At 35.6% G+C, this 23,669-nt stretch overlaps 1 protein-coding gene across 4 annotated transcripts in view; it reads right to left on the bottom strand.

Moving 5' to 3' along the window:
* Positions 1-23,669, bottom strand: part of LOC114646619 (AMP deaminase 3-like) — a 131,213-nt gene that overhangs the window by 74,485 nt on the left and 33,059 nt on the right. Inside the window, exon 1 of one of the 4 annotated variants that reach the window (XM_028794896.2) lies at positions 21,119-21,137. The exons of the other annotated variants lie outside the window; for them this stretch is intronic. Coding sequence (XP_028650729.2) covers positions 21,119-21,134 — 16 coding nt within the window. The 5' untranslated portion in view covers positions 21,135-21,137. Of the gene's footprint in view, positions 1-21,118; positions 21,138-23,669 lie in introns of those variants that run through there. 4 annotated transcript variants of the gene reach the window in all.

The following is a 23,669-nucleotide window of genomic DNA, read 5'->3' as shown; positions in this document are numbered from 1 at the left end:
TATTGTACATTAATAATTATCAATGTGTTTGATGACACTGAAATGTAAACTTTCACACATATTTTACACAAAAAAATAATTAATCAATGGGTTGCTTAAAAAGGGCTCTATGTTTCAAGTGCCAAGAAGTAAATGAACAGTTAAGGCTGCACATGTACCCACATGAACAAAACTATGACTTCTTTCTTCCTTACCAGAAAAATCTCAAAACAAACTTTATAGTACAATATACCATTAGGAAGCCTATTAAGATTAATTTAAATGCTCATTTCACTAAGCTGTATTTATCAAGAAGACAGATTTTAGCAAGCTGGGTTAATTAATGTGTAATGTGTTTAGTTATAAACTGCAAAGACAGATGCAGGAGAAAATCTTCAATTATTCATAACCAAAGGCCAAAATCTTTACTAATACAGATAGATGTGTATGACAGTGTCTATATAAAAATCAGGAAAATAATGTATAAACCACTGCAAAACACACTGCTCAGATTATGGCTCTACAGTGTTCAAATACAGTATTCTTAAACAGGTTTTCCTAGGAGACATAAGCAGTAAAATCATAAAAAAGCCAAATTAGTCAATATATGGTAAAGAAGAAAATATACCCCTCAAATTGTATGACTTACCACATCTAGAGATATTCTTTCACTTTGTCTTTAAAGTGTTCATTTACCTATCTTGTGTACATCTTTCCAAAAATCTTATGTTTCTGTCAAATACTGTCTAGCAAGTGAAACTTTAGCAGAAGGAATTCTTCCAAAGTATTTTGTATGTAAGCCATTTATTTCAGTCTTCTCTTTTTGTTGACAATTACCATACAGAGAACAACCTTGTATTCCCTAGACATAATTCAAGGGATTTATGACACTTTTAGGATGATCATTAGCAACAATGTTAGGGAGAATTTGGTAAGAATGTCAGGCTAAGGTATGTCAATATTTGATTTTTTTAAACCCCTTGGTAAATTAGGAAAACAATACTTATTAGAACCATGAATTATAAAGCTTAAAATTCAATTTAGTGTCAAATCAAGTAAGGAATGAGTTCTTAAATTAACTAGAACCTCTGTCATATTTTGACATCAAAGGGTCAGTTTAAGGGTTAGTTTGCTTGTAAAATTGGACAGACTAGATACTTGGGGCAAAATAATTGTTGATGACAAACTTTGTTAGTAGGAACAGATCAATTAAATTGAGCACCAAAGGGATAGTGAATATGTAATAAATAAACCAATATACCCTAAAAACAGAGGTTGCTATGCTCTTTTGGTTTGTGACCCCATTTTGAAATCTGAGCTTTTTCATGGCCCCAGCTGCTTAACATTCACTTCATATTCAGTACATTGTTTAATGGTGAGGTACAGTATTATATTACAGGATATTTAACTTACATCAAAACATAATATGATGACACAGATAACCATGTAAAGTATTTACATTGTTACATGAGATGGTTGTGCATACATGTCAACCAGCAGCTTGTCAAAGTCAGGAGGTAGACTTGAGAGAGCACACCTCAACTCATCAGTCACATCTAGCCTGAACCTATACTTTGATTTCAGTCAAACTAGACCACTAAATCTAGCTTCATACAAATAAGTGCTTGAAAGGGGAACCAGAAGTTTTAAAGCACGCAGTGAAACTTAAGGGTAATCTGCTTTGGTTCCAAACCAGAATTCCTCCACGGACACATGAAGTACTTGCAGTGTTCAATCGCAAAACAACTCAATCAGCTCTTCGATGATACTGTGTGGAAGATCCACAGAGTCTGGATTGCAGTGAATGGGTCAGTCACCCAGTCAAACTTTGACATATCCAATCCTTGAAAGTAAATTGTGAAAGGTATTGTAGATGATCGGTCATTGTCAGAGTGTGGCATTGATCAGGCAGACTGTTGTCTGTCAAAAACTTGTACAGTTGTGGAAAAGAGGCATAATTTTCTCTGCAAAGATTCTGTCTCCAGAACACTAGTTTTCCTTCAAATCAATTAATAGATCACTCATCCACATGATATGTTTCTTTCATGCCTGCATGCTTATGTTAAGTTCATCAAGTTTTTCAAATATGCCCATTACATAGGCAAGAAGGGACATTTTGTATTGCTTACACAAAAACTGAACAAATTCATGTTTTATTACATCCATAAAAATGCCAATAGTTCATGTCTGAGTTAAAAAAATCTTTGTAGCTTTCTTCCCCTTGACAACCACTGTGATTCTGTGTAAAAGACCAAATTGACATGCTCAGAGCCCATGTCACTACAAAGCTTTGCAAATAAGCGCACAAACAGTGGCTGTGGTTTGATATAATTGACCATTGCAGTTACCTGGTGTAATACATTCACGAGGGCGCCCCGCTTAGTTTTTTTGCTGCGAGTTCCGCACGGTAGATCATGCAGTGCATCCATATATACTGCAGAAGGGGCCACATCCATGATTAGTGTACGTATGCCAGCCTACTGACCAGCCATGGATGGTGCTCTGTCTGTGCAGAATCCCACCATCCTATCCCATGGAATTCCTTTATTCTCCATAAACTTTTTTAAGATAGCAAAAGAATCCTGTCTATTTACAGTACAAAATACCCTCATAAAATGCATTGTTGTGCATGTAATGAACAAAAGTCAAAACATGAGTGGTTTTACCCTCCGTGCCAATGTCAATTTGTAAACGCGTAGGCTGGAGAAGTTTGATTCTTCTTTATTGCCTTAATCCTTCGTTTCACTGTATTATTGGACAGGGGTATAAACTTTAGTTTTTGTGCATGATTCTCACCACATACTGTTATCACCTTATCAATTGCTGCTGATAAATGAATGTTTCAGCGGAACTGTAAGGTTTTATAGCCTTTACTATGTTATACTGTAGCTCACCTGTAGTCATCTCTTTTCTGAATAGCATCCACTGACTGTTGAGATCTTCGCATTTTCTTTCAAAATATGATTTTGCCTATCCCATGTGTACTTTGTGTGTAGTTTTAAAATGCCTTTTAAGATTTGGCTTCTTATTCTCCATATACAGCACGTTACTGCACAAGAGGTATTTAGGCCTTTCCTCCTTCTTTTCAATAATGTTAATAATTCCACATTGAATAAACGATTCATTGTATTTTCGTAATCATTTTGAAGTCTGATTTTCAGGATTTGGCAACCCAACATGTGATGTGAACGGAGCACCTCAGTCAAGAAATCCTCCATTTTGCTTACTTATTTAAAAATCTGGGTAAAGCTAAGAAATTTTGCTTGAATAGGTAAGACGGCTCTTACAATACTGTATTCGTGTGACATATTACAAGCACCCAGGTTTTTAACGTTTTAAAACTTTTAAAGTATATTAAATTTGTTTAATTTGTATATTAAAGTTAATAATGAAGTAATCTTAATTAAATTTCAATGTATATATGTATTTTTTTTTCTATTTTTAAATATTTTCTTGTGACTTTATTAGCATATCAGGTGACTCCACTTGGGGAACGTGACCTCAAGGTTGGAATCTCTAAAATGTTTGTTGAAACATGGCATAAAAAAGCTAAGAGCCTGGCATAGAGATTCATTCTGTTTTACTGTGTTTAACTTAATTTATACATGTATATGTTGTATAGGTTAATAATTTGCTCTTTGTGCATTATTGTTGCAAATATATATACCCTCTTAGCCTGCATTCATTGACGAGCACTATTCACTGTCAAGATATTAATCAACTGCAATTTGCATATATTTAGATTTTGTCTATTATTTCCTTTTGTGCATGTATGCAATATTTGCATTTAAGTTATATTAAATGTTTGCCTATATATTAGTGCATAGTTTGTGGGAGGTTCTTATAACCCCCACAAGCTGAATTGAATTGGTGTATTCTATTTGTTGTCCCTCTGACCATAGATTAATGTTAGCGACCTGCCTTGTCATAGGTAAGGCATGGAAGGCACATGGTTTCAAACCGTGCCTTAACATGCTCAGTTGTATGTACGGAGCGGTAGTTTTAGAACATACTGAATGTGAAGTAAAGCATAGAGAAGCAATTAATACTTAAGTATAGAAATAATTGAAGTTTAACAAGAAGAAACATTTCCCTTTTTTTTTGCTTTTTATTTTACGTGTGTAACAACTCATCTCTATTCTTGTATGGATTGTTTGCTTGAATTTTCACTAAACCTTTTAAAATGAATTTTTGCACTGAGAAGTTTCTTTCAGCATGTGTTTGACCCTTGCTTTATCCTGCCTTACCTTCCAGTAGCTACACATATATTCATCCTTATAATTGTTTATTTATAATAGAATTGCATCATATTATAACATGCAGAGAATTGGGTATTGAATTTGATTAATTCCTTTCAGAATATTATATTGAATTTACTGTTTTTATTTTATCGTGTTTTGTAATTTGAACAAAAATTTAAAAATAAATAAATAAATAAAGCATTGAATTACTCTAATTGGAATTGTTTAAAGGCCAGACAACTTCTACCTGTATTTATATGTAATTTGGAAACTTTTAAAAGTACAACACATGTAGTTACAGCCTCCAAATTATACAAAATCAAACAAACTATTTTTTCTTATCATAAAATGAAGCACAGCACAGGGAAATAACTTACTTTTATTATACATACTTAAGACATTTCTAACTGGTGAGATCATTGCAAACATACATCTGGTTTACAATATTACACAAGCATTACCCACATTCAAAGCATGAAATGGAGTAATAATAACTTGTGCTGAAGTTGATTAAGCAAGGACCGTTGTCTCATGCTGTCCTCTCAGTAACAGTATCAAAAGGGTGTATTTTATGATTAATGTGTGCAAGGGCTTGGAAGTCAGTGTAACAATTTCCACAGATTTCAAAACAAAATGAGACTTGTAAAATTGATTACAAAGATGACATTCCTTTTAAAAAATACAGAATAAGTGTAAAGTATTTATGAAAAGACATGAAAAGCTTGGGGGCACCATCTGCATGCAAAATCAAGCACATTCAAGTACATTATTTTTTAGTGTATTAATAGTTATTTAGTAAATAAAATCATTACTTTATATCAAAATGTCAAAATGTACCAGAATTGCATAAGACTTTTACCAACAGCCAAAAATTAGAAACAAAGAAAGTGAACAGGGGACCAGCTGTCTCAGGGTTCTCAAACTCTGTTCCTGGAGATTCACCATTTTCATTCTAACCACTTTCTTAATTATAAGTCAAATTTAGATGGTAATGAAGCATGTAATTTTATTCAATAGCCTTCATTCTGACATAGCAATCTTCCAGAACTGTTAATTTACTTTTCCTGAGAGAACCATCAACATGTTTTGTGGAATAGTAAAGATCAGTATGAAGTAGTTACCATACCTTCATGTTTGTCTTTTCAGATATTTTTCTGAAACAAATATTGTATGAAGGACAGGTGCAAATGGGATCACATTAGCTAGCCACGTGTTGGCTTGCTTTTGCACTTCATTATTAGATGCTGGTCAAGAAGAAATTTATAAATCTTAAAAATCAATTCAATTAAATTTAAGCCAGCCAAATTATTTCCCAGTAGTATCAGTAATCTTCTAATATATAAAGCTCAATGTGTATGTGTATGTTTGGTCTTTATATAATTTCATAACTTTAGTCCATTCTCAACAAAATTTTGTGCACATCTCCCACTTTGTCAAGAGGATACAATAGGCTATTTTGGAACCCAAAATTTAAACCTTGGGGGTGCCTTTCTTTTTGGGGTGTGGAAGGGGGTTACTACAGAGAGTTTTAAGGAAAGTGCCTTTTCCTGGATTTTCAGTTATAAAATAAATTAAATTAGTTGACTGTGTCTCTGGGAAGATACACTTTAAGAAACACTATTTGAAGAAGTTAGTTAGTTCTGCCTTAAAATTACTTATCCAGACAAGGCCAGCTGCTGCTGCTTGCTGATTACTAATCAGGAAAGTAGTTGGATTGAAAAACTATATGCCATTGCAATCCTCAAGAATATGAGTTTTACATTTTTTCTTATAAACAGGAGGCTTTTATACTGGATTTCAAACAAATGTCCACAAATAAATTATCAGCAAGACCATGATATCTTTTGTAAAAGCCAGCCTTTTCTGTAAGATATTTGTAGGTTTACTCCTTTCTATATGATTATGAATGACAGGAATAAAGTTTTTCCTTTTAAAAAAATACCTTACAACTTTCCCTTCAGTCCAAGAAAGTGCCCTGAGTCCCTGACACTATGTTGCAGAATTTAACTAAAATTAAAGGCTGGAGGCACAATAGTAGCACTGCTGCCACAACAGGTGGTGCACTGCTGCTTTGAAATAAGGAGACCAGGGTCTGCATCCTGAGTGTTTCCTAAATGGCATTTGTGTATTCTCCCCATGTGGGTTTCCTCAGGGTTCTCCAGTTTCTTTGCAAAGATGTGCAGATAAGGTGAGTTGGGACTGCTAAATTGGCCTTAGAGTGTATGGAAGTGCATGTTTTCCCTGTGATGGACTGGTGACCTGTCCAGGTGTTTTGATTCCTTGAAAAATGGCATGCATATAATCCACTTCCCAGTTATGGATGGCTTGTGATGCATTTTAATTGTGATTTATCCATACTGGGCCCACCTTTGGGTTGAAATGTATTCCGACTGATTTTTTTTTTTTAAGTGGGTGATCCCTGTGTGTTGTTTGCATGTCCCCATTTCTGGTTATACCTTTGAGTATTCCTGTTTACTTCCCACATATCAGAATCTTGCATGTTAAGTTAACTGAAGGATGTTTATGTTTATGAAAGTGCCCCTGTTCTGCTACAGTGATTACACATTAGTTAATGCATTCGGTTATCCATTTTATGGAACAGTTGAAGAATGCAAGGTTATGTACATAATTTAGAAAGTTTTTGGGAAATTAATCTCATTTACAGCTTGGTCAAATGGCACAGGGGTAATGCAGCACTTTCTCTGGAATTCACCCAGCAATACAAATATTAAAAACAGTGGTAGCTTGCAAAAAGAGTAAAATGTATACAATGCAGAAGCAAAAGACAGTTAAAGGCAAGTACCTGGCACAATACCAATCTTGGCTTCATTCCAACAGGAGTGTCATTGCCTCATTTGTAATTGTCTTACTCACATAAATAAGAAGTTGTGCTGCAATAGCAATTCTGAAACATCTGGCACTTGTGGGAGTCAGCAGACCATGCAACTTTTATTTAATCTTGCTATCTTTTGAATACCTTCAGTGAACAACATTAATGGCAACAAATGGTTACAACAGGCAGACAGACAGAGTTTGGTTTTAACAACTAGGATTACATTCATAGTAATTCTAAGCAGTTGCACAGGATTCACATACCACTGGGAACTAAATAAAGAGAAATTTATTTAAGCAAAGAGCAGAAAATAAAATGTATCACATATCTATCAAAATAAAATGCCCCATCTGTCTCAGGGTACAAATCAAAGCTCTAATTTACAATGATCCTGAAATAGAGAAAGAAAGTTTTTTTTTTTTTTTTTTTTTTGTTTATTACCTAAGCAAGACTGTAAGAGGAATGGGATTAGTTTGAGATGTAGAGGAATCAGGAAATAAATGTTCCAGTCATAACTGAGGTAGATTATTTGCATAATTCATGATATGATTAAACATGTTAGCTCCAAAGTAAACCTAAAGCCTGCACATTTTTACAAACATTCACTGTAATTAGGGTGTTATAGAAAGAGAGAGTTAGTGGAGGTGAAAATGTTTTTAATGGATAAATGGACAAGCCTCAAAATTAACAAATAAGTTTAACTTTTACAACTTATTGCAAACGATTAGGAATATATGTGTTCCTAAATTTGTCCTTTTTATTTCCATTTCTTTTCGAATAACAAAATTCAGCAACATTTTTATTCTTGTACTGTATAGTGCTCTCATAAATGAAAAATTTAACAGGTAATCACAAACTATGCAGTATTTACATTCATAGGTACATATGTATTCAAATGTACATTAAGAGAGACATCTATAAACATTATTTTGACAAACAAAATAAAATTTGGGAGCATTTGGAAAATCATGCACCCAGAATAAATCCCTCCAACTTAATCCAGTTTTAGAGTCACAGGGAGAACATGCAAGTTCCACATTGATAGAGACTATACTATAATTAGAATCTCATCTTCTGGGGTTATGTGATAGAAGCATGCATGTATATTCATGCTTATAATTCTGAATCTTTCAACAGTATACATTTAAAAAATGAATAATTGTAATATATGAAATTAAACATGAGTTTCATCTGGGTGGTGCAGTTTTCTCCCACAGTCCAAAATTTTGCAGGTTAGGTGAACTGACATTGCTAAATTGGCCATAGTGTGTTTGTGAGTGTGTGCATGTGTTAAATCTGTGACGGACCAGGGGCCTCATGTATAAACGGTGCGTATGCACAGAAATGTTGCGTACGAACATTTCCACGCTCAAATCGTGATGTATAAAACCTAAACTTGGCATAAAGCCACACACTTTTCCATGGTACCTCATGCCCTGGCGTACGCAATTTCTCCGCTTGGTTTTGCAGACTGGCAGCACCCAGCGTCAAAGCAGTGCTACTGTTCCTGTGTGGTCAACCTTTCTTTCTTAGATCCACATTCCTGACGCGGCTTTATAAATACGCTGAAACTAACTGCATATTGTTTATCAGTGTAATGCATCTGATTGTAATTAGCCTGCAGCAATATAGTGGCCCAGGGAATAGCCATAGTATTCCAAATACCATAACTGCTTTAGCGTTGTTACTCTCAATGCATCTTCTTCCTCTTTCAGCTGCTCTCGTTAAGGGTTGCCACAGCAGATCATTTTTTTCCATATTACTCTCACTGCACCACTCGTAGTATTTATATCACTGTATCTGAGTGGGGAATGACAGCAGCAGCTGATTGGAAAGAGAATTATCGGTATAGAGCATGAAGCAGACGCTGCCTGAGCCACGGCAAAACGTTTCAGAGACTTTCTTGTATGGACTTCGCGGTTTAGAAAAAGTTTCATCCCAAGAACTATAAACGCATTCAATCAGTCCCTCAAGTGCTCCTTGTAGAACTGTTTGGACTTATAAGTACAATCACCTCACTGTAAACTTGCACTACAGTTATAATATTGCACAACCTGCGCCACTTTATAAAGCGCGTATTTACATATGATGACAATATCATTTTTAAGATGAAATGCAGCAAAATATGTTGATTATATTATACAGATAAAACTTTAACTTCATTTAAATAATCTGTATTGTTAATAATTAAACATGTGAGGACACGGTGCCACAGCGCTAGCTAGTTCAGGGATTGTTCCTGCATTGCGTTGTATTCTTTCTGGTGCTGACGTGACACTGGATGGATAGACGGATATAATAATTAAACATGTACTACGAAGATATTTCAATGTTCCTTAAAAGTTTTGAAGAATCGTCGTTCTAAGCTTACAGATGGCTTCACGTCTATTACAGAGCTGATTGTGTGGCGATTGGGTATTTGGAGAAAGAAAAGTAAGCACAGGAATTGGAGGTTAGTACGTTTGAAAGAGACAGTACTGCTGCAATAAATTATTTCATCGAAGGTCACGCATGGCCCAGCAAGCCTCTTGCGTGAGACATGAACAATCACTGTGCCACCGTGTTCCCATGTTTAATAACATGCTTTAACTCCTATCATCATGAAAAAGATATCACGTATACATCTCAGCATTTTAATTATTCAGAGAGCTGTAATATCACGAATGAAATGGATTCTGTGTCCTGTTGGAGAAAAAGAAAGCCCGTTTAAGAAGCAGGTAGTGATTCACACACAGAGCATATAGAAGATCAAATACAGAACAAAGCATTTAATGTGCTACTTTAGTTACAATGGGATTTGAGAAACTAGTAAATTAAATGATTTTAAGATGAAGTTTATGATGTTCTACTTTAATGGCAAAATAACTACGTGATTAAAGTGGAAATTTCGAGATTAAAGTTGACATTTCGTGCTTTTTTCCCACTGTGTGCCTATTTTTTTTGTCTGTACCCTAATAAGCTTTCATATGACACTCAGACGGTGGGCTACGACTTGCCTTTTCACAGCGACTTTGATATGTGATTTCTTTTTTATTTCAGGGACTGTGCGACTTTGTGAACTTGAGCTTTCGAGTTTCTCCGACACTCTGTCACTTGATCAACTTCATATTGTTGATTATACCACTGTTTAAACCAATAAATAGTACATTTTTCCTTTGCCTCCATTTGGTATTCGCTGAAATTCTTATATTTTCCACCGTGCTTTTCCCATTGTCTTTTCACAGAAGGCTGAGCTTAAGGGCTATTTACATTGATTTGCATATTCAAAGAGGCGTAATTCTGAGAGGAGTTGGGGCGGGACAGAAGGTGCGTGCATGTGCGTTACTTTTCACGCTGATCGGAATTTATGTAGCGGAAGAATGAGGAAGTTTGCGTATGTACAGATTCCTGCATCTAGATTTTTCTGTACGTACGCACATTCCTGCTTTTGTGCTTATGCCATGTTATAGTGTGAGTTCTACGCACGGCGTTATGCATGAGGCCCCAGGTCTTGTCACTGCTCAGTGTTTGCTGGGATCGTCTCCAAGTGTCCCATGACCCTGCCCTGGATAGGAGATTTAAGAAAATGGATGGATGGATACGATATTAAATGTAATATATATGTGGCTGTTTTTTTATATTTGCCATTTAATGTACATTTGAAATAAAAGAGCATTCATTTTATAATTTTTATTACCTCTTCTTCTTCTTTCACCTGCTCCCATTTAGGGGTGGGCACAGTGGATCATTTGTCTCCATCTATCCCTATCTTTTACATCATTTCTGCCACACTGATTGCTTTCATGTCCCCCCTTACCACATCCATAAACCTCCACTTCGGACATTCTATTTTCCACTTGCTTGGAAGTTCCATCCTCAGCATTCTTTTCCCAATGTACTCCTCAACACTGCTTTGCATGTGCCCAAACCATCTCAATCTAGCCACTCTCAATTGATCACCAAACTGTCATACTTGTGCTGACCCTCTAATATACTCATTTTTAATCCTCTCTACCCTTGTTTACTCATGTTGTTTAATCATAACATTTTCAGCTCTGCCACATCTAACTTTGCCTATTATCTTTTCATCAGTACCACCATCTCCAAACAATACATCATAGTTGGACTCATTACTGTTTTATAAACGTTCATTTTCACCCTTGGACTTTCTCTTCTATCACAAATTACTCCTACCATACTTTTCCACCCAATCCAGCTTGCCTGCATTCTCTTCTTTACCTCTCTGCCGCACTCTTTATTGCTTTATAATGTTGAACCCAAATATTTAAATTCGCCTACCTTTTCCACCTGTGCTCCTTGCAGTCGCACCCTTCCACCACCTTCCCTCTCATTTACGCACATGTACTCTGTCTTACTCCTAATAACTCTCAGTCTCTTTCTCTCCAATGTGTACTTCCATCTCTCCAGGTTCTCCTCAACTTGCTGTCTACTCTCACTACAAATCACAATTTTTATTACCTAGGTAAGCTTTACATAACAAAAAAGCCTTCCCTTGTTAAGATAGCTGGGGAAATGTGAGATGAACTAAATGATATTTTTAAACTTTTTTTTCTGTTTCATTATATTTATTAAAATCAAGTTTAAAAAGTTTTAACATATTATAAAAATGTTGTCTGTGTCCTCAAGACTGATCAATGTTTCTTCTGGAATATAAGTAGGTGGGAGGTGAGGAAAATTGAGCAGATTTTGTTTAGCAAAGTTTCTAATTTGGAAGTAGTGCAAAAGCTGTGTTGATGGGAAACTAAACTTGGAGTGTAATTGTTCATAGGATGCAAAGACATTATCTATGTACAAATCTTTAAGTGATTTAATCCTACATATTTTCCAAACATTAAAAACTGTGAAAGTTAAACAGAGTGGAAAAAGGTGGTTACCGTGCAGAGGTGCCACAGATAAAAGGTTTTCTATCTCGAAGTACTTCCTACATTGGTTCCATATTCTGACTGAATGAAGCACAATTGGGTTGTTAGTATATTGACGAAAACTTGTGTTTACTGGAGTAAAAAGCAAGGAATATAAAGAAGTACTGCAGGATTTTATTTATATTGTGGACCAAGCCTGTGTATGTTCATCTATTCATGTCAATGTCCATGTTTTTATAGCTTGTATATTTGCCACCCAGTAATAAAATTAGGTAGAACCATGCTACCTTCTACCTTAGGTCTTTGCAGGGTCACCCTTTGTTGCGTAAATGTTTTGAATTTCAAATAAATTAGGTTATGATTTCTTAAAAAATGATTTGTTAATGTATATGAGGATGCTTTGAAATAGAAAAAGAAGCTTAGGAAGGATATTCATCTTGACAGTGTTAATTCTTCCTGCTAAAGTAAGATGAAGGATAGACCATCTATGCAATTCTTGCTTAAGTTTTTCCATGCAGACAGCAAAATTGTGTGGAAAAAGAGCTCTATGTTTACTTGTGATGTTTACCCCATGGCATTTAAACTGATCTGCGATGATAAAAGGGAAGGCATTCAATCTAATACTTTGTGCTAGAGAGTTCACTGTAAAAAGCACACTGTTATTTAAATTACTTTTGAGTCCAGATATCTTTTGAAATTCTGCTAGTGCTGTTTGGACTGCTGGCACAGTATTTTGTGGATGTGATATATATAGTACCATATCATCTGCATGTGGTGATATCCATCCAGCGATCCATTTTCCAACCCACTGAATCCAAACACAGGGTCACGGGGGTCTGCTGGAGCCAATCCCAGCCAACACAGGGCACAAGGCAGGAACCAATCCCGGGCAGGGTGCCAGGCCACCGCAGGACACACACACCCACACACCAAGCACACACTAGGGACAATTTAGAATCGCCAATCCACCTAACCTGCATGTCTTTGGACTGAGGGAGGAAACCGGAGCGCCCGGAGGAAACCCACGCAGACACGGGGAGAACATGCAAACTCCACACAGGGAGGACCCGGGAAGCAAACCCGGGTTTCCTAACTGTGAGGCAGCAGCGCTACCACTGCGCCACCGTGCCGCCCTCATGTGGTGATATTTTCTGTGATAATCCCCGTCATCTCAGAAGCATTTCGAAAGTGAACTACCAATGGCTCAAAGGCAATTGCAAATAGCAGTGGTGACAGGGAGCATCCTTGTCTAGTACCACGTTCTAATTTGAAGTAGTCTGAAACAATGTTGTTAATACAAACTGAAGCATCTGGACTGGTATACAGTAGTTTGATCTATGCACATACTGTAGACTTCGGCCAAACCCCAATATGTGCAATGTCGCGAATAGGCAGTCTCATTCAACCAAATCAAATGTTTTTTCAAATCCAACAATAATAAGATCTCTGGGGTGTTAGATTTTGTGGGCAAATTTATTACATTAAACTGGCATTGAAAATTGAAAGCTAAGTGTCTGCCTTTAATAAATCTGGTTTGGTCTTGTGATATTACCAAAAGAAACACTTTCTCAATCCTTCTATCTAGGACATTGGAGAGTATCTTAATGTCATTTTTCAGAAATGAGATTGGTCTGTATGATGCACATTGTAATAAGTCCTTATTTTTCTTAGGAAAGACAGTAATTAGTGTTTAGCAAAAAGTTTGAGGTAGAATTTTATTGTCTCTGGCTTCTGTAAATTGTGCTAATAAAAAGGGAGCTAACTTAATTGAAAATATTTTATAAAATTCGGCAGGGTAGCCATCAGGGCCTGCTGCTTTCCCACTCTGAAGTGAGTTTATAGCATCAAGTAATTCTCAGCGAGTCAGAGGTTTATCCAGTTCCTCTGCATTGAGAGTATCTAGGTGTGATATCTGTGATGCATTGAAAAATGCATTAGATTGTGTCTTGTCTTCTTTAAACTTAGTAGAATATAAGGACTTATATTATAGAGTTATCTCTAAATGTTGGCATTATATTTTTATGGTCAATGATTTTGTCTCCATCTGTGTTGGTAATTACTTATATTGGATTGTGAATTTCCTCCTTGTAGATTTGTTGAGCTAAGATCTTATTAGCCTTCTCTCCGTGTTCAAACTAATGATGTTGTGATTTAAAAATGAGTTGCTCCATTTCTTTTGTTTTCAAGAGGTTGAATTCTGAATGCAAAGCCTGTCTTTTTCTATAAAGTGCCTCATTTGTAAACCTGGCATGTTCTTGATCTATTCTGGTAATGGCACTGATTAACTCTGATGCCTTCTTGGTTTCCGATTTATTTTTGTGGGAGAGATATGAAATAATCTGCCCTCTTAAAAATGCCTTCAGAGTTTCCAAGAGTATTCCTGCAGAGACCTCTGAGGATGTATTTGTCTCTAAAAAAATCTATTTGCTTGGATATAAACTCTGTACAGTTCTCATCACCAAATAAATGTGGGTTAAGATGCTGGCTGCGGGAAAATTATGTGGGACATAATGATTTGTGCTCCATGATGAAAGGGGCGTGGTCAGAGATAACAATAGTGTTGTACTTGCAAGATTTGATTGTGGGCAAAAAAATGTTATCTATAAACAAATAATCAGTTCTTGAGTAACAGTGATGCACTGGTGAGAAGAAGGAATACAATCTTGAATTTGGATTTAGAAATCTCCAAGTGTCTGATAAATTTTGATCAATTACAAACTGTGTAATTGTTTTTGCAGTGTTAGATGTTATTGCCCCTGTGGCAGGAGACCTATCCAGGTCTGGATTTAAAACACAATTAAAAGCTCCTGCCATTATAATTTTATGTGTGTTCACATTAGGAATGGATGCAGATACATTTTGAATGAATTCTCTATCATCCACATTGGGTCCATAGATATTTATTAAAATCACTTTACAGTTATTCACCCTACAGAATCAGATACTACATCTGATTCTACAAATAAAATTGTTCTATATACAAGAATTCCCGTATCTCTAGTTTTCTTTGTATTGCTGGAGTGGGACATTTGGCCAATCCAATCTCTTTCTAACCAAATAAACTTTTATCTCTGCACCTCAAGATTTGTCCTGAATGGTGACCTCAACCTCTGATATGGGAGCACAATTATGGTATGTTCTAAGGGTTGTGAATACTGCTAAAATATAATGGGATCTGACTTTCAGCCACTTGATGAGATACATTCCATCCACCCATACATTACCACAAATGCTGCCAAAATAAAGCAGGATGTCAATCAATGTGAGCAAAAATTGTTCTCACCCTTAAAGTCTGGCACATACTGTAGTTCCATAGCATTAAAGTACAGAATGTTTAAAAACTGGAGTAGAAGTTGTTCTCACTCTTAAGGCCTGGCACATAGTTCCATAACATTAAAACACATGCCAGCAGAATTAGGCACACCTTTGATTTCCAAGAAGTATTTGTTGTGAATAACAGGGGCAATCTACTTGTACTTCATGGCTTCTACCCATTATGCAGAGACGGGAGCAGAATTTAACAGTGCATTATATACTGCACATTTTGCCCATTGCTGCAAGCAATATTCCTTTTTTACTGATGTTTATTTTTACTTTTTATATATTACCCATTTTATTTTACTTCAAAAAGTATAAATGAATTCCCATATACTAGCTACATGGGGTAATAAAAGCTGACTTGAGGAACATATTTTTTGCAATAATAATCTTGCACAGAGAATCAGAACACCAAAGTAAATAAATAATGACTGGAATGCAGGGAAAATACCACTAAAATCTCAAATGAAATAGATGAAGCATACTGAAAATACTGTAGGAGAGCATCATATGTCTTTTATATAAAGAAGCTTAATCATAGAATACACATCTCATTGATAAAAATGACACAAGGGGGAACAGTAATACCTTATACAAACAGAATCAATGTTTTTAAGAGATGTTACTGACACCATCTTACACATGAACTCTGTACACAAGCCTGTTTAAAACAGATGTTTCAAACATTGTATTTATAGTAACTTAAATAAAACAAGACTGTGTATGGGAGTTACCCATGATTTTTGCAGAATAAGCACTCAAAATATAGGACATTTTTGTATGTATTGTCTGATGTTGCATTTAATGTACAATGCAGTGATCCCTCGCTATATCGCGCTTCGCCTTTCGCGGCTTCACTCTATCGCGGATTTTATATGTAAGCATATTTAAATACATATCGCGGATTTTTTGCTGGTTCGCGGATTTCTGAGGACAATGGGTCTTTTAATTTCTGGTACATGCTTCCTCAGTTGGTTTGCGTAGTTGATTTCATACAAGGGACGCTATTGGCAGATGGCTGAGAAGCTACCCAACTTACCTTTCTTTCTCTCTCTTGCGCTTACTATCTGTGATCCTGACGTAGGGGGTGTGAGCAGGGGGGCTGTTCGCACACCTAGATGATACGGACGCTCGTCTAAAAATGCTGAAAGATTATCTTCACGTTGCTACCTTCTGTGTGCAGCTGCTTCGTGAAGCGACATGCTGCATGGTGCTTCGCATACTTAAAAGCTCAAAGGGCACGTATTGATTTTTCACTGTTTGTTTTTCTCTGTCTCTCTCTCTCTCTCTCTCTCTCTCTCTCTCTCTCTCCCTGCTCCTGACGGAGGGGTTGTGAGCTGCCGCCTTCAACAGCTTTGTACCGGCGGTGCTTCGCATACTTAAAAGCCAAACAGCCCTATTGATTTGTTTGCTTTCCTCTCTGTTTCTGACATGCTCTGCTCCTGACACGCACTCCTTTGAAGAGGAAGATATGTTTGCATTCTTTTAATTGTGAGACAGAACTGTCATCTCTGTCTTGTCATGGAGCACAGTTTAAACTTTTGAAAAAGAGACAAATGTTTGTTTGCAGTGTTTGAATAACGTTCCTGTCTCTCTACAACCTCCTGTGTTTCTGCGCAAATCTGTGACCCAAGCATGACAATATAAAAATAACCATATAAACATATGGTTTCTACTTCGCGGATTTTCTTATTTCGCGGGTGGCTCTGGAACGCAACCCCTGCGATGGAGGAGGGATTACTGTATTGTATTCATGTGAATACAATATGTGTATTCTATGTTAGCACTCATAGGTTGTTGGCAATGTGTCATTAGTCTCTGTACACATGAAAATAAACTTAAACTGAACTTATACATTCAAATGCTATTATATTTTAATATCAAGACACTCCAGTTACGGACTTGGGTGTGCTCTTCAAATATCGTAAACCTGATGCATGACAAAACCCATTAATTAATGCAGTTATGATCTACGATTATTGTTAAAATTATTTAGAAGAGCTACAATAGCTCTGAACAACATGTTCTTTTTTTTCTAATTGATTTTATTGCAATCATTCCATACAAATACATAATTTTTTACAAAAAATAGGATTGAAAACAAATCAACCCTCACCCCTGAGAGAGCATGGCCAATGGAATAAAACTTAAAGCTAGTAAAAATAAATAAATTGATAAGTTTAATAGGTGGATAAAGACAAATGGAGAAGAAAAAGAAATGGTAAGAGACTCTGCTTCCTCAGTGCTTTAAGAACTTATTTTAAAATATTATTGATTAGATCCTGCCAGGTTTTGAAAAAGTTCTGCACAGATCCTCTAAGTGAGAATTAGATTTTTTTCCAATTTCAAATAATACAAAACATCAGTTACCCACTAACTTAAAAGAGGAGAGTTAGGATTCTTCCAGTTTAGCAAAATAAGTCTGTGTGCCAATAGTGTAGTAAAGGCAATCACAGTTTGTTTGTCCTTCTCCACTTTAAGCCTATCTGGAAGAACACCAAACACAGCTGTTAATGGGTTAGAAGGGATTGTGACACCAAGGCTGTCTGAAAGGCACTTACAAATCTTTGTCCAGAATGATGTTAATTTGGTGCAGGCCCAAAACATGTGACCCAGTGAAGCTGGAACTTGATTGCAGCATTCGCAGATTGGATCTTGCCCTGGAAACATTTTGGACAGTTTTAAGCGAGACAGATGTGCTCGATATATAAGTTTTAGTTGAATAATTGTATGCTTTGCACATATGGAGCTTGAGTGAATTCTCTGCATTGCTATCTTCCTCTCCTTTTCTGATATGTTGAGAGAGAGACCCTTTTCCCATTGTCCTCTTGGATCTTTGAAAGGGAGGGACTGTAAAATAATTTTATATATTGCAGAAATGCTGTCTGAGTCCTCGGAACTGAGCAATATTTTTTCCAGAACAGAGGAAGGTGGGAAATGAGGAAAATTGGGCAGGTTCTATTTGACAAAGTTTCTAATTTGAAGATAGTGAAAGAAATGTGTTGCTGGAAAGTTACATTTGGAATGTAATTGTTCATAGGATGCAAAGATGTTGTCTATATAAAGATCTCTAAGTAATTTAATCCCAAATGTTTTCCAGATATTAAAAACTGCATATGTTTGCGAAGGTTGAAAAAGGTGGTTCTCATGCAGAGGTACCACAGATAAAAGATTCTCCATCTTAAAATGCTTTCTACATTGATTCCATATTCTGAGTGAGTGAAGCACAATTGGGTTATTAGTATATCAGCAATAACTTTCATTAATAGGGGCACAAAGCAGGGAATATAAAGAAGTACTGCAGGATTTTATTTCTATTGCGCACCAAGCCTGTGTATGTTCATCTATTTGTGTCCAGGTTTGTATAGCTTGTATGCTTGCTGCCCAATAATAAAACTGAAAGTTGGTTAAAGCCATGCCACCTTCTGCCTTAGGTTTTTGTAGGGTCGCTCTTTGAATATGTGGATGTTTTAAGGAACTTAAAACTTGAACAACATGTTCTAATGTGCTGGTAGCATTTGTCATTATTAAACTTTTGGGTTTATTCTGTGTGGCATTTTGTCAAATCAGCTTATTAGACAAAAAACAAACCAACTGCAAAATTTGCCTTTGGGAGCTTTTTGTGTTTTCAGGTTATATAACTACAGTAAAAGAACCTTTCATTTAAAAATATAGTAATATTTTGCAAAAGGAAATATTGAACATGTTTAAACAAAAAAATAGTTTGGTTTCAGGTTTGTATACTGTCACGCAAGTGCACATTGGAGGCAGCTAAATGGCCTGAATGAGAGTAATTCCACACCAGACCAGGGGGTGACGGAGAGCACTAACTCTTTAACTCACTTCTCTGCAGGCCTGTTACGTGAAATTCTGCCTGACCCTGGTGATGTCACTTCCGTTTCCGGCCCCAACTGATGACATCACTTCTAGTTCCGGCCCCACTGATGATGTCACTTCCGGTTCCGGGCCTGATGATGGCATTTCCGCTGCTGGCCTTTAAAGCCGCCATTTTTTGGCCACAAAATTAGTTCTGTTCTGGACTCTGATCTGTACACATCTGTAAAGCAATTATTCCTATTTTTGCAGCCAGGAAACAATATATAGGTGGCTGCCCCAAACCTTTTTTATGTCTCTGGCCCATTCTTGTGACAATATTAATTTTCCTTGTTAAAGAGTGAACACAGTTTCTGCCTTGACTATAAACTCAAGTGCACACATGTTATGAATCGCCTAAGTACATACACAAGTTTGCCACATTATGTACATGAGCACAACAAATGCTGTGTTGGTATCACAATGGCACAATCATCTTAACATACAGTACTGTAAGGCAGATTTAGACCATAGAAAATACAAACAATACATGTTAAAATGTTAAAAATAGTTGAACTGGACCCAGCTATATTTTGGAAAATATTTTTTTCCAGTTTCAATTAACATAAAATATCCTTTAAACTTTCTGAATTGCAGGTTCAACCCTTACAACCCTTCAGTGAACAGATATTCTGTAGGTGTCATGTGCCTGAATGAAAGCCTGGAGACACATCCTTGTGACACAATTACTTCAGTGGGATATAAAGTCCAGTTTTCTACTACAGCCATTGAATGGAGAAAAGGAAACAAAGTTTTGCAGATGGAGAATGTTATTCTAAACATCGCAGAAACACAGCAGAAGGTCTTGGCAACTCAATTAGCTATTAATTTTCTGCACGTTATTCAGTGATTGAGTGTTCTCTATAACGTTATCCTATCTACATGTTTGAGTATATATTGTATTAAATGACTATATATAACCAATGAAGATGCTCAATTTTTTTATGCCTGATGCCATTCTCTACTACTCAAATGGGAACAGGAAATTTGGATATAAAAATGACAAGGTAATATGAAACTTTAACTTTAACTTAAAAAGTAAAATAAAATGATACTTATATAAGAATAATGTTTTTTCACGATTTGCTGAAATGTGTTTTCATAACATACAGTACATTCTGAAAATCTGTTAATCCAATTCATAGTTTTGACAAGGCAAGGGATTCAATTCTAGGAAACTGGCTTTGTGAGGCAGCAGTGTTATCAGCAACAAGAAATACTTCTCTCTGTAATTCGTGTAATTAAGCAAGCAAACCATTCTTGATAACAATTAGCTAATATATGTAATCATCAAAACATATGTGTATATATATATATATATATATATATATATATATATATATATATATATATATATATATATATATATATATATATAAATATATATATATATGTTTTCAGAGCACTGGATCAGAGTGTAGTACAGATGAACGCAAAAAACATTACACTGAAATTTATTCAAATTCAAAATTAATAAATAAGAGACACTTAATACATTACCAAGGAGGATTACATACTAACCATATTCAAATACGAAATACAAATCCTATATTAGAAAAAATTACATAGAGTGAAAATCTACATTCCTGTGCATATTATTACATAAGATATAAAACTGTGTAGGTAAGTGCTCTGCACTGGAGGGTTAATATGTGTTAAAGCACCTTCACACAGATAAAAAAAAATGCAGAAATAATTCATTCAAGGCAGGTATATTCTATAGATAGATCTGACTCATTGCCAAAAGTACTAAACAAATTTGTTTGAGCTTTGGAAGTATTATAAAGCCTTTCACACACCCCACCCTTTTACTAAAAAGCAAATACAGTGTAATCTGGTCCAGCTCTAGAATGCCTGTAATTTGAGGCCCCTCAAGAAATTAACCCTTTGTCATTAACAGGATCTCATACTTGTCTGCAGTAGTCTCAAGTTATTTACATATGTAAAAGGAAGAAATTATGTTACCTTGTTCGTATAAGACTAGTTTTGTAAAATTTAGAAATCCCGCCTACCTTCTCGCTTCTTCATTGCAACAGACTGAATTGCTCCTCCTCTAAAAGCCATTTTGTCACTTGAGCTCCTTGGCTCAGCAAGATAAAGCCTTGTGTACCGGGCTTCAGATTCAGCAAAGTATGTTTTACTGGCTGCAATCCTGTCGTCATCAAAACCAGGTTCCAAACGATAACACACATTCTGAATAGGTGTAGTTATGCAAAGTTGGCAGTTTTCATTGGGCATCTCAGATACAACTGGAAAAACTGCTTTGTCATGTTCAGTTTTTGAAATGACTTACACAGCTTCACAGAAACAGAATCTTTAGTGCAGTGTATTATTAGTAGTACTTTTTCATTTTTAATTTCCCCTTAAAAGCATATGTTTTAGAATAAACATACTATCATATCCGGAAATTGCTGTGAGTATTGATCTTGACTGTATGAATACCAAATGATCAAATGTCTAATGCTTTTTAGAGCCTCATAATGGATTTGCAGAAAGGCCTAATGTATTTTTCCTTGTGCTGAATTACCGCAAGCAAATGAATGTTCAAGTATAATATATTAGGATATTCTTTAATTGTTTTGGTGTAATAACTGCCAAATATAATTACAGATATAACAGTAATTAATGAAATAATACATAGATAGATAGATAGATAGATAGATAGATAGATAGATAGATAGATAGATAGATAGATAGATAGATAGATAGATAGATAGATAGATAGATAGATAGATAGATAGATAGATAGATAGATAGATAGATAGATAGATAGATAGATACTTTATTAATTCCAAGGGGAAATTCACATACTCTAGCAGCAGCATACTGATACAAAAAACAATATTAAATTAAAGATTGATAACAATGCAGATAAAAACAGACAATAACTTTGTATAATATTATATAATATATAATATAATAACATATTACAAAGAAGACTTTTAACTCTTTGGGACAATAAAATAAAATGTTGTACATTTAAAAGTGCTAACAGTATGCTAGTCAAGAAGAGACCATGCAAGCTTTGCCCCCTTTTTATGAATCCCCAATACTTACTAGTCGAAGGTGACACTGTAATGAGCAAACTTTTAACTTCTCATTTTCAATTTATTTTAAAGTATCATTTTCCTAATGAATGCTAGACCTCATTTATTGCTACTTGCAATATCTCTGCTAGAAGTTACAAAACAGAAAACATATTTTGAAAGAACTTCCTGCAAGTGCAATGACCTTACATCCAAGTAATTTTTGATAGCTTGATATGCTGGATTTAGGCCCTATCCATGGTTGGTTATTGTATTGTACCTAATGCTGCTGGGTGTAAGCTGTGGTCTCCTGCGATGCTTACATTTTGTCAGGTAGGTGCAGAATATGAATGGATGGATTGATCGTGCACGTGGTCTTCTTCTTCTTAGAACCCTCACTATGATATCACACAATTTCTTCTTATGCTAAAATAACACTGATTACTTGCCAATCATTACTCTCTGTTCTACAAATTTAATCTTATCCACAGCATCCTCTTCTCTCTTAACACTAGTTCATCAGGTGGAGAACAGTGTTAGACTAGACTCCCTTAGGTAAAAGAGCCTAATGGCTACTGCAGGCTACTCCCTAACCCTTGCTTCATGCCTCTCATTTCAAGTGTATTATTATACCAGACAATTTAAGACAAGTTGCCCTTCCTAATGTCAAACACTTTTAGTCACTTATTGTTCTGGAGAAATTATGACCCTATTATAACTTTAAATTATATAGTGAACTGGATGAAATTAAATGGAGGGCTAATTCAAGAAAACAGTGTGTCTTAATGCTGATTGTTTTAGTCTGTAGTATTTACAGTTTGAAACAATAAGTGCCAAGGTAATAGATTTTAATAAGAATAAGTTAGAATGATGGATCATATGCAGCTTAAAAAAAACTTATATTGTCTTGGACAGCCACTGCTTTCTTCTGTAATTACCAGTATGTTTTAACTTCTCCTTTAACCTTGTGCTAGCTTTGCAATGTGACAAGAAATTAGAGATAAATGCTGCCATTTGGTATCAACCCAAGAGATTCAAGTTCCTAATAAATTCCCACTTCAGTAATTGCCTGCAAAAATATATAATACCTAAATTATTTTGCACATGTAAGCACATGACATTAGGTGTTTTGTTTGGGGAATGATATGCCTACCAATTTTTGCGGTAGTTATACATTCTTGAGCATGTACTCTAAACAAACTAAACTCTAAACAATGACAGGACTTGTTATATTTACTTTCAAGGAGGATTGGAGGATATTAATTTTAACTATATCACTGTATTTTCCCCTTCCAAATTTCTTCACATAAGAACTTAAGAAGAAAAAATGACCATTCAGTCCTTCCACCTTGTTTGGCTAAATTTAGCTAAAATTCTCCCAGTATTTCATTCAGATATTTTAAAAAGTTGTCAAAGTTTCTGCTTCTAATACTGTACTTGGTAGTTTGTACTAAATTCCCACAACCAAACCTTTCATGTGAAGAAGCTTTTCTTGGCTTTCATTTTAAATTAAACAAATCTGAGAATTTTGAAGACC

Source organism: Erpetoichthys calabaricus, chromosome 2, assembly GCF_900747795.2.
Source record: "Erpetoichthys calabaricus chromosome 2, fErpCal1.3, whole genome shotgun sequence".
Taxonomy (NCBI): domain Eukaryota; kingdom Metazoa; phylum Chordata; class Cladistia; order Polypteriformes; family Polypteridae; genus Erpetoichthys; species Erpetoichthys calabaricus.
This window is presented reverse-complemented; position numbering and strand designations above follow the sequence as displayed.